At 33.9% G+C, this 13,008-nt stretch overlaps 1 protein-coding gene across 6 annotated transcripts in view; it reads left to right on the plus strand.

Annotated features, from left to right (window-relative positions):
- The window catches only part of Prim2 (DNA primase subunit 2), a 410,568-nt gene that overhangs the window by 373,272 nt on the left and 24,288 nt on the right, over positions 1 to 13,008 (plus strand). For all 6 annotated transcript variants that reach the window (XM_048805584.1, XM_048805585.1, XM_048805581.1 and 3 more), the window contains one exon: positions 2,142 to 2,224. In XM_048805584.1, the coding sequence (XP_048661541.1) occupies positions 2,142 to 2,224 (83 nt within the window). The remainder of the gene's footprint in view (positions 1 to 2,141; positions 2,225 to 13,008) is intronic.

The raw sequence follows: 13,008 nt of genomic DNA on the forward strand, positions 1-13,008 counted from the left end.
TTTCTTTTTATCACTGAATAATATTCCGTTGTCTGGATGTACCATAGACTATTTATCCATTCATTTACTGAAGGAAGTCTTAGATGCTTCTAAGGTTTAGCAGTTATAAATAAAGCTATTATAAAGCTGTGTGTACACACACACACACACACACACACACACACTTTTTTTTCTAATATTCACTGTGAGGAACTAATAGAGCTTCTGGAGGTAAAGTTCACAAAAGTGTGAGAACCCCAAGACTTGGCCAACACTGAGGCTGCAGCCATTTACCTATAACAATTAGGCTTTCCTGTTGGCACTGCTTCCTCTGGAGGTCCTGCTCATGGGTTTCTGCTTCAGTCAGTTGTGATTCTGTTTTCACCTGTCTCTCCAGTTTGGGGGAATCACAATTTTATGTGGAAGACAGAAACAAAGTAGGTGTTTATATCAACAGCTTCTCCAAGCAATAGTCTGTTTCTTGTAGTGAACATAGCTTCAAAAGACCTTTCTATGGCCATTAGTACTTCAAAGATTAACAATCTTCACTTTTTTTTTTTTTTTGGCTTTGTTCTTTCTGACCTTTCATACAGGTCTAGTTATTATTTCATGTATACTTTGGGTAATTTTTTGTAGTCTGTCTCCTTTTTCTAATGCCCTTTCATCATTCTGTGATTAAACAACAATACCCCTTATACCCTCATTTCTTTCTCATTGGGGTGCCTTGTAATCTTATCAGATACTTCAAGAATAATAGCTTGCATGTTTTGAGGGCTTACTATGTTTATGCCAAGAGCATAAAATAGTTTATGTTGCATTCTTATGCTAGATATGTGAGATGGATATTATTATTTCCCTCACTTGAGCAAACTATGAAGCTGTGTCAGTAAGAAGATATTTGTCTAAATACCCAATTAGTAAGTGGTGAACTGAGTTTCAGATTCAGGCTGTGCAGTTCCACACTCTTAACCATGTATTATAAGGTTTCTCAAATGTTTCTTTGCACTAAATATTTGTTTTCTTCAGAATAGAGATATACTGTAAATTTTTAAAATTGCATTGTTTGTAGGGGTCCATGTTATTATAATGGATGTTTTTGAGAAATACATTTGTGTTTGCCATCCTGGCTGTTTTCCATATTTTTTCATCAACTGGTTTCCTGTTGATTTCATTAAAAACAAGCTGTTTCTATTTAACTTACAAATCCATCATCTTTATGATAAAAAAAAAAAATCAGAGTTTCCTGTATTCATTTTTCAAGTTAAATATTTTACTTACCATTGGAGTTTCTTATTAGGATATTTAAAATTTACTAGGTTTTGGCCCAAAATATAAGCTTTTAATTATAATCCTTGTGTTCTTATTTATTCAAGTATTTCTAATAGTTTCTTTTTTTCTCAAGCAATATAGAGATGACATACTACAAGTTGTCTTTCTGTGCAATAGTTTCCTATTTGTCTATTTCATTTTCTTCCATGATTCCTCTAAATTTGGATTCTCTTCACAGGAAATAGGCATAGAATGTATTGAAATGGTATAAGAGCTTCATATTTCTAAGGTTTTACATTTTATTTTTTGTTTACATTGTTCCTCCCCCCCTTTTTTTTTTTTTAAAGAACTGCAACTTTTAAAAATATATATTTATTTTTTTAGTTATAGGTGGACACAATATGTTTATTTCATTTTCATGTGGTGCTATGGATCTAACCCGGTGCCTCATGGGTGCTAGAAGCGCTCTACCACTGAGCCACAACCGCAGCCCATCTATTTCCCTATTATGTGTCTGTTATGTAACTTATGTAGACTAGAAAAATGAGATTATGTAAAGTTTTTTTAAGGCAAACTGTTAAAGCTACTTTATGATTATCTGTACTTACTAGCAAGTAGCAAAATTAAAGCTGTTTTCCTCATCATGTACATCTTAGCCTGAAAATGGTGTAATATTCTCTGTAACTCTTGAGCCTGTAGCACCCTGATAACTGTACAGCTAAGTTGTCATTTAGATAAAGAGAGGAAAGCAGTTGCACCCATGGGCAATTAGCTTTTTTATTAATAAGCTGTTAGACAATTAAGAGGAGCTTAGGCAGTCTCTCGAGAGTGGTATTATACTAAGTCCCGGGTAAATAACCTTGTTGGTGTGCTGGTTTGTTTTCTGTTGTCAGGGTGCCCATTTCGTCACAGTGATCCAGAGCTGCTGAAACAGAAGTTGCAGACTTACAAGATCTCTCCCGGAGGGATAAACCAGGTAAGTCAGATTCTGCTCTGCATCCTCAGTAATGAGGCATCAGACAGATCATCTCAGGTTTATTTAATGTTCTTGTAGTAAGGCTGTGTTCTGTTTGTCAGGCCTTACCCTAGGCACCCTATCTTTTAGATGAAATCAGCTAAAGCCTTGACTCTTCTGGTTTAAACTCCTTGGAAATTCCAGTTCTTCTATCTGCAACTTTGTATTTTTATTTTTCTTAGTTGTAAAGGAAGATGAACCCCTCACCCCTTTATTCCTTCTTAGTTTGTTTCACTATATCAACTGAGGACCACATTTAAAAATAATTAAAGAGTAATATTTTGAAGGTTGTTAATGAAACTGAAAATTAATGATAACATTTTATTTTGGGAAATTATTTCCTAAGCACACAATAATGTAGTGTGTACTGACTGAATGCTCTGATAGGCATCTTTGTTTAATCTATGCTTCTGATTGTAGTTCTGGGTCTAATAATTTTCTAAAATACTTTGTGAACAATTTAAATAAAAAGGAAATGCTCAAATTGTCAAAATAGGAGTACATCTTTTGGTAAGTCTGCCTTTTTAAAGAAATAAGTCTTTGACATTGCAAAACCTGTTATTTATAGTGTGCCTCTGAGTTGACTTGGATTTTTGAAGGAATTGCTTCCTTAGCTTTGGAAGAACAATGTATGTTTTAGAGCTCTAACATCTAAGTCATTATGCATCCCTAAAGTTCTTTTGTGTCCAAAGTTCTGATTTAGTTAATTCAGTTTCAATCTTATAATGTGGGCTGTGCAGAGAAGAATAAGGTATAAATCCTGCTCCCACAGAAAAGGGTCTGGGGGAAAATATAAGTCGGGTGTTACAAGAGAGTCTTGGGTAACGAAGGAGGGTTTGTAACCATCTGGGGAGGCAAGGAGTACTTTCTGGAAGAGATGATCTTTGAGGCCTTGAAGGAATATTGGGAGTTATAAAGAGAGAATGCATGGATTAATGCAGAAAGCACATTGTTTTATTGGGGTTTCAAGTTTAGGATAATGGTGGCACCAGTGTAACATTGAAAGGGAGCTTAAAGGAAGAGGTTGTTTGGGAGATCAGTTTTAGAGGTGGAACTTTTTACGTGGCAGACGGATTGTAGATTTGTAGCATATTCAAGAAGTTAGAACTAGAAATGACCTTTCTGGTTAAAATTGTGGAATTGTGAGACTAGAAAGAACATTGGAAAGCCATTTTTCTTTTATGGAGCCCTAGGATGTGACATGCCACATGCTATTGTGCATCCCTAGTAAATCTGTAGTAAAAATTGAAATTGAAGCCAGCCCTTCTGATTTCAAGATATTTTCCCTTAACCGCACTCTACTTTAGAGCTAATTATCATGATAATTATCATGTGGGAAAGAAGAGGTAGGGAGTCAAAAAACATGTCTCAAAAGCATTAACCAAGATTCCATTCTATCAGGTATTAAAAGGAAGTGGTATTAGTCAAGACCGAACAAGAATGGGAGGAGAGAGGGGAAATATATATAAGAAAGTAGGTCCAAAAAGTCCTTTGTAGTAGAGAGACTGTTTAAGGTGAAGACTGCATGTGCTGAGTGGGTTACTCAACTTTGACTTTGGTAAAAGGTGTCAATATAATGGTGGAAACCAAAAGCCAGAACACACGTATTTAAAAGATGAATGAATAAAAAACAGTGCATGTGATACTTTCAGAAAATGTACTCATAAAGGGGCATCAGAGTGGTATTAGCTTAATCATCATGGAATGGTGTGTTTGTTTGTGGGTTTAAGACTGAAGGAGAATGGCATTTGCAGGTAAATGGATGGAATTAGAGAAGATAATGCTAAGTGAAGTTAGCCAATCCCAAAAAACCAAATGCTGAATGTTTTCTCAGGTATAAGGAGGCTGATTCATAGTGGGGTAGGGAGAGGGAGTGTGGGAAGAATAGATGCACTCTAGATAGGTCAGAGGGGTGGGAGAAAGGGGAGGGGTTAGAAATGATGGTGGAATGTGATGGATACTATTATCCAAAGTACAGGTATAAAGACATGAATTGGTGTGAATATACTTTGTATATAATCAGAGATATGAAAAATTGTGCTCTATGTGTATAATAAGAATTGGAATGCATTCTGCTGTCATATATAAATTAAAAAAGAAGACTGAAGGAGAGGGGTTGGAGGTGTAACTCAGTGGTAGAGTACTTGCCTAGCATGCATGAAACCCCGGGTTCCCAGCACTGCAAACAAGTAAAAATAATGTGGACTGAAAGACACTTGAGCCTGTTTGTAGAAAGAAGAAAAAGATTAGAGAGTGGGCTTGGTGAACATATAAAACAAAGAACATCTATCTGTAACCAAGCAGAGGTAAGCCCTCTTTCCTTTATGCCATGGCTATACTGTACGTAATGCCCTTAGCACTTACTATGTTAGATTTTAATCATTTCTTTGCCTGTTCATCTTTCCACCAGTTTGTGAGTTTCCTGAAGAACTGGATTTTTATTTAACTTTGTGTCTCAGTGACTTAAACATGATAGGTGCCTTAAAAAAAAATGTTGAAAGCGTAAGTGGGTGTTCTTAGGTATGAATTGGATCCTAGCGGGTGCATGGTGTGTGCAGAGAGAGGCAGATAGGAGCTCAAGAACACAAGTGAAAAAGTAACTTATTGAATAAGGGAGGATATATTCTTGGACAAAAGGATAGAAACAGAGAAAGGTATGCCACTCAGCCCATGTAGAAAATAAGAGTTTAAGATAGAGCAAAAGGAAGTTGATGGAACATATGACCTGGCCTTACTTTTCTTTGTAAAGTAAAAGATCTGGTCATCAGCAGAGAGTAAAGGGGTTAGTAATGGTGTTCTAGATTTAGGAAAGGTTAGAAACTTCCACTAACAAATTTGATTAAATAATCTTGAAGAAGAGAATTAGAAGCCTTTTTATAAGTCATGAAGAAATCACCTTAAAAATAGGCTATTAACATATCTGTATTATTCTGTTGAGAAGATTATATTTAATAGTAGTAACTAGGTTTTGTATGCTCTTTGCTTATGACTCCAGTGTATCTCTTTTTACTTGCCCTCAATGTATATCCCTTACTTTGATGAAGCTGGTGAATAATTTCCACATCATCCTTTGGACCTGCATTGTAACCTTTTATCTGAGATGAACGCAGATCTGTGCATGTGGGCAAACTGTAAATAATATTTAGCTTTTATGTGATATTTTTATTGAGTGGACTGTAGTAGAGTGAAGCAGCTGTTGGACTGTATTTCAGAGGGCAGAGAGTTGATGAATAAAAAATCCATGTAAAACATTTGATAAATGTTTAGTTACAGGTTGACATGAGTGTAGATTAGATCTTGAAAACTTCAAGTGCACATTAAAATATTGAATGCAGCTCAAGAAAAATATCATTAAAATATGTGAGGTAAAGCTCAATATATCTTTTATTTCAGAAAAATAAAAACTATTTGAAAAATAAGCTTCAAATTATAAGACACACCTAGATGTTTTAAGTCAGAATTTTGATCAAAAGGGAGATCGTTGTAATTTAGCCTTTCCCACTTTTTTTTTTAAAAAAACATGCTTCTAGGATCACATTTCATTTTCCTTGTGATTAGCTTTAATATTGTTAAATCTCTGTAAAAGTCACTGAAAATTAATGAGCTCAGTATAGCTTAATAGCAATTGAACAACACAATATGACCAAAGAAAATGGAGGTCCCTACATTTATTCCCTTCCCTCCCCTCAAATAGAAAAACATGGTGCTCAGTTCACCAAGACAAAAATTCTTCATGTTTAAACTCCAACAACATGGCTCCTAAATATTCAGTGTAAAAACAGTAAAAACTGAAAGGCTCATTAGAGACAAAACCATGATTATATTTGGAGATTTCAGCACTCTTTTCTCAATAGTTAATAGAACAAATGGAAAATCACTAAGGATATATAAATCTTGAGCAACATTGTCAACTGAGTTGACTAATTGATATCTATAAAACACTACCGAGCAACTAGAGAATGCACTTTTTAAAAATTGTATACCTGAGGGCTGGGATTGTGGCTCAGCGGTAGAGCGCTTGCCTAGCATGTGTGAGGCCCCATGTTTGATCCTCAACACTACATAAAAATAAACATAATACCTTTATTTTATTTAACTACAATTAAAATAAATATTAAAAAATCTAGTATAAACTTAAATGAATTGAACTTCTACAAAGTAGGTTCTGTAATGACGCAAGGGGGAAGAAAGCAGAGCAGAAATGAAAGAACTTTATTCATAAATGAGATTATTGCCAGTAACAATTGAACCTACCAAAATGCTACTATACCTAAAAAGTGACATGATATGAAGTATACAAAAACTAATAATATTTCTTAAAATGAACAACTGAAAATTAAGCATTTTTCAAAGTACCATATACACATGAACTGAAAAGACAAATTATATGTAAGATTGTTATGCTGAAACACTGATGAAAATAGTTAAACAACAAAATTGGAGGCATGTACTACCTGACTTCAAGACTTAACTATATAGCTATTGTAATTAAGATAGTAGTGGGAAATAAAGAGATTAATTGGACATATATACCCACATATTTATGGGTATCTGATTTTTTTAAACATAGGTGCCAGGGCAATTAAATGGAGGAAATGATAACCTTTCCAAAAAATTGTTCTAGAAGAACTGGATGTCCACATGCAAAAAACAACAGCCTACACAGTTGTTTCAGTAAGCTTTTTGAACACTATGACCAAAAGACCTGACAAGAACACTTTTAGAGGAGTAAAAGTTTTATTTAGGCCTCACAATTTTAGAGATCTTAGTCCATAGATGGCCGATTTCATTGCTCTGGGCCCTAGAGGCAGAGCATTATGATGGAAGAGTATAGCAGAGGAAGGCAACTCAGGACATCACATCAGGAAGCAGACAGTGAACTGTGCTCACCAAGAACAAAATCTATATCCCAAAGCACTCCCCCACCCTCAGTGACCCACCTCTTCTAGTCAAGCCTCACCTGCCAACAGGTGCCACCCAGTTAATCCCTATTAGGGGATTAATGCACTGGGTTAAAGCTTTCTTAACCCAATCCTTTAACCTCTTTCTTGCATTGTTTTACACATAAGCTTTTGGAGGACACCTCATATCTAAACCATAACAATAGTTCTTGCTTTATATAAAAATTAATTTGAAATAGGTCCTAGACCTAACTATAAATTAAAACTTCCAGAAGAACACATGAAATATGTATGACTTTGGGTTTGGTATATTCCATGAATGGAAATGATGATAGATTAATCTTTATTGAAAAGTTAAAATTTTTACCCTAAAGAAGATGGTGTTAAGAGAATAAAATAGGCCACAGACTGGAAGAAGATATTTGCAAATCATATATTTTGTAAAAAAAAGACTTGTATTGAATATATATAAAGAACTCTCAAAACTCAGTAATCAGAAAAGTTTTTAAAATGTGCAAAACATTTGAATAGGTATTACACCAAATAAAATATGTGAATGGTAAACTCATGACAAAACTCTTTAATGAAGGTTTATTATAGTTGGTCTAATAAAAGTTTGACAGTACCAAATAAAAACAGAATAAAGATGTATTGCTCAGTCTCATACCTTGCTAGAGGAAATGCAAGTGATAGTGTCACCTTGAAGGTGTTTGACAGCTTCTTATGAAGTTAAACTTACACGTGTACCAACCCACACAAAAACCTATACATAAATGTGTATATTTTGTTCATAATTGCTTAAAACTGAAAACAACCCAAATGTCCTTCAACTTGTGATTGGATAAACAAATATCGTTTAGTCATAGAATTGAATCCTACTCAACAACAAAAAGGGATATACTATTGCCATACCCAGCAACATTGACAGGTCTCAGATGCATAGTGCTGAGGGGAGGAGTCGGACTGAAAGATCCCTGCTGTATGATTTCCTTTATATGGCATTCTGGAAGAGATGGATGTATAAATATAGAAAACATGGTTGCTGGGAGTAGGGGGAAGAGTTAGTTACAAAGGGAGAAGGAAAAATAGTTTTTGGTTGATGGGAATCTCCCATCTTGATTGTGATGGTAATGTCATGACATTGTGTCAAGTTTTGCAGGGGTATTTAGTTTTTTAATGGAGGAAAAAAGGTAGGAGGTATTACAAATGAAACAAAATATTTATCTTTTATTCTAGCAATTCAATAGATTGTTAATAAATAAAACAATTCCAAGAATAAGCATATAATTTAGAGTGATATAGACAATAGCCTATATAAGCAAAATAAAGTTATTGCCTTTTATGTTAAGGAAGGAATTTGATATGGGAGCTGTTATTAATAAGTCATCCTGTAGTGCAATTTTTTCCACTTCTACATGCATTACTTTGACTAAAGGTTTAAAAAAAAAGTCTCACATTATGTGTGAAGTATACGTGGTCATGTGCCTGATGGATAGTTGGCAATAGCAGTAATATTAGATAACTGTGAGGTAGATCCTTACATATGAGGTTTTGATCTTTATCTTTCTGTGCACCCAGCACAGTGTCTGATCCATGTTAGGAGCTGTGAAGGTTGGAAAATTTTACCCTGATTCTAGGGTAAGAACTTAGCTGCCAGTTTTATAGATGCTGGCAGAAGATGTGAAGATTCCAGTAATAACAATATTTGAATATTTTCTTGCACTAATTCCTTGCTCCTTGATTTTCAAAGAGCAACATGAGGACCAGCTACTACCTGCATGTGCAGTGGGTTGCACAGGTGTATTGATTATTAATTTGCTCTATGGTTTGGGACCTATTGTATATTAGCTCTATAATTTTGAGCAGGCTTTTACTTTCTTCAAATCTTAGCTTTCTTATCTATAAAATAGGGATAATATCGTGGTGAGGATCAAGAGATACAGTGCAGGCCAAAAAAACTGTGGCTTTACATTATTTCCAATAATAGATCACGCACACTATGAATTATTATATAATAAGAAAAACTACCAAGAAGTAAAAAGCATTCAGAGATTAAAACAAAAGGTGTTAACTTTAGCATATATTACAGTATTTATTAGTCTGTGTACTAATATTGTAAAACCTAGAGTCTAGGGAATCTGTATCTTTTATAATGGACAGTAAGCAAGCCTTTAATTCAGAGGAAAGCACTCTGTCTTCCAAGTCTATTATATAAACATCCGTGAAAATGTGATCTGGAACAGAGACCATTATTGCTTCTGATTGTGAAATGTTAGAAATTTGAGATTCCTGAGAAATTGTCTCTTAATAGTATGTAGCTGTTGACCAAAGCATATAGGTTACATTTTTTATGAACACTTTAGTTTTTTTCCCTTAAAATATTGGTGTGCATTTTAATATCAATTTACTTTCATTAACATTTTTTTAATTTTCCAATAGGTTAATAATCCTTTCAATTCTATGTTAATTTAGTCAATCATATCAATACTATTTAGATTAGATGCCTGAATTTTCTAATTATTCTTAAGGTATTTATTTAGGTTTTTAGCTTTCCTTCTATTTTTCAGATTTTTTCATAGCTGCAGTTTTATGATGAAAATACTATATTTTGGATTTAGAAAATTCAAGACTATGTGCTTAAAATATCGAGAATAAAATCTCTGGTGTTAAGCCCATTTATTTCTCTGAAGAGATTTTTTCCTATTGTGAAAATATATATATACATGGAATTTTCAAATTGTGGTTTTATCACTAATGCCCATAGCATTGTGCTTGTCCCATTTTACTAGGAGAATTGTTTGCCATACTAATTCTATATGGCATATATTCGATTCTAACAATTTAATCAACAAACAATTGTTGGTCATAGACTAATATTGTAATATATACCACAGTAAAGTTAACACCTTTTGTTTTAATCTCTGAATGCCTTTTACAGATTAGTAGTTTTTATTATTATATAATAGTTCATGGTGTGCTTGATCTGTTACTGGAAACAATAATTTGAAGGCATGGTACTTTATTTTAAAATTTTGGCCTACTCTGTTCCAAGCACTATATCTTTTGATTGTCAACATTATTATCCCTATTTCATAGATGAGACCATGTAGCTAATGTACAGTAAGTCCAGGATTCACACCTGTGCCTGACACTGAATATCATTTACTTCCTTCTGCTACATTGTTCTGCTTCCCTATGGCATTTATTTTTAAATTCAGTTGAAATTCTTTTAGGTTTCTTCTTTCATGAAAAACCATTACTGTGAAGTGAGTAGTAATTTTATGTGCCTAAATTTAGGAATATGTATATTGTATTATTTAAACATTGGCAAATATGAAATAAAGATGAGACTAATTCACAAAATGTAAATTATAGGTAGTAACAGGGTTTTAAAAGTTCTAGTTGCTTTTATTGCAGTGAATTTTACATAATTTAAAGTGTACAATTCAGTGCATTTAGTACATTCATAATGCTATATAATGAACATTGTTGAATTCAAAAATATTTTCAATACATCAAAAGAAAACCCAGTATCCATTAAACACTCAGTCCCCAGTTTCTAATAACCAGTCATCTGCTTTAAATCTCTTTGGATTTACCTATTTTGATATTCCCTGTAAGTATAATAATACACCATGTGGCCTTTAGTTTCTGTTGTGTTTCATAGAGTTTGTTTTCAAGGTCCACCCGTGTTTTATAGCTTGCATCAATATCCTATTTTCATTGACTGAATATAGTACTATATTTTATTTATCTATTCATCCATTGAAGGACATTGGATTGTCTTCTTTTGGCAACTGTGAATAGTGCTTCTGTAAACATTCATGTACAAGTATTTGAGAAACTGCTTTCAGTTCTCTTGAGTATATACCTAGGAATAGAATCCAATCATATGGTAGTTCTTTGAGGAGTTGTCAAACTGTTTTCCACAGAGGCTGTACCTGCACCATTTTACCTTCTCAGCAGCAATGTACAAGGATCCCAATCTCTCCACATTCTCACCAACACTTATTTTCATTTTTAAAATATATATTTATGTATTAGTTTCTTAGGGCTGCTGTAACAAACTAGGTATCTTTAAAAATTGTCTCAATTCTGGAGGCTAGAATTGATATCAAGGTGTTGTCAGGGTTGGCTCCTTCTGAAGACCATGAACTATCGTTGGATGAATTATTCCTACCTCTACCTTTATTTCCACATGGCATTCTCCCTGTGTCTTCTCACCACTTTTTCTCTGTGTATTCTGTGTCCAGTTTCTACTTTTTATAAGGATATCAGTAGTATTGGATGAGGGCTCTTCATAGTGACCTTATTTTAATTACCTCTATAAATATCCTATTTCCAAATAAGATCATATTATGACATTCTGAGGTAACGAGATTTATTTGAGGTACACAGTTCAACACATAGCACCATCTTAATAGGTAGGAAATAATCTCCCATTGTGGTTTTGATTTGCATCTCTAGTGATTAATTATGTAGAACTTCTTTTTATGTGCTTGTTATCCATTTGTGTATCTTTTTTTGAAGAAATGTCTATCGAATTTTTTGGCTCCTTTTTGAATTGAGTTGTTATGCTTACGGGTCTCATACAGAATATATTAAAAAAACACTTATCAGATATCTGATTTTCAAATGTTTTTCTTTAGTAGTAATGTCTTTTGATTGCTAATCTTTATAAAAATAAAACTATTTTCAATGAGTTTTTATATGACATCTTATTAATCTCAAAGTCATGAGGATTGACATGTTTATTAGTGCATATTAATTATATGGAACAATGAGTTTTATTGTGGCATATTTATATGTGCATGTAATTTGATTTGATTAGTTTTACTCAAAGTACTTCTACCTTGCCCTCCCACCCTCTCCCAAAGTCCCCTTCACAGTCTCCCTTCTACTTTCATGACATTTATTCCCCACCTCCTTCTAGCTTCCACGTGGAAGGAAGAAAATCAGATAATTGACTTATTTTGCTTGACATGATACTCTCTAGTTCCATCCGTTTTCCTGCAAATGACATTGTTTCATTCTTTATGGCTGAATAAACCTCCATTGTGTATATATACCACATTTTCTTTATGCATTCATTGGTTGACAGGTTGGTTCTATAGTTTGGCTGTTGAGAATTGTGCCTGTATCTCTAAAATATGCTGACTTTAATTCTTTCACCGTACCTGGATCATATTGTAATCCTATTTTTTAGTTTTTTTGAGAAGCCTCCATACTGATTTCTGTGGTAGCTAGAACAATTTTCATTCCTGTCAACAATGAATTCCTTTCCCCTTACATCCATACCAGCATTGATTGCTATTTGTATATTTGATTATAATTCTGAGGTGAGATGGGAACTCAATGTAGTTTAGATTATGCCTATTGGCTAAAGATGAACATTTTTTATATAATTGATGGCCATTTGTACTTATTTTGAGAAATGTGTTTAGTTATATGCCCATGTACTGAAAGTGTTGCTTTTCTTGGTTTTTTTTTTTTTATGTATTGTGGATATTAATTGTCTATCAGAAGAGTAGCTGGCAAAGATTTTACTCCATTTTCTGTGTTGTCTCTTCACACTGTTAATTGTTAGCTGTGCTATCCAGAACTTTCTAATTTGATGCCATCCCATTTATCAATTCTTGGTTTTATTTCCTGAGCTATAGGAGTTCTATTCTGGAAGTCATTGCTTGTGGTTGCATATTGAGTGTTGACCCCTGTTTTCTTCGAGCAACAGCAAGGTTCTGGTCTTATATATAGGTCTTTAATCCACTTTGAATTGACTTTCTATAGATAAGTGGGGGGAGAATCTAGTTTCATTCTTCCATATATGGATATCCCGTCCCCCCC

This window comes from Marmota marmota, unplaced genomic scaffold (assembly GCF_001458135.2).
Source record: "Marmota marmota marmota unplaced genomic scaffold, marMar, whole genome shotgun sequence".
NCBI lineage: Eukaryota > Metazoa > Chordata > Mammalia > Rodentia > Sciuridae > Marmota > Marmota marmota.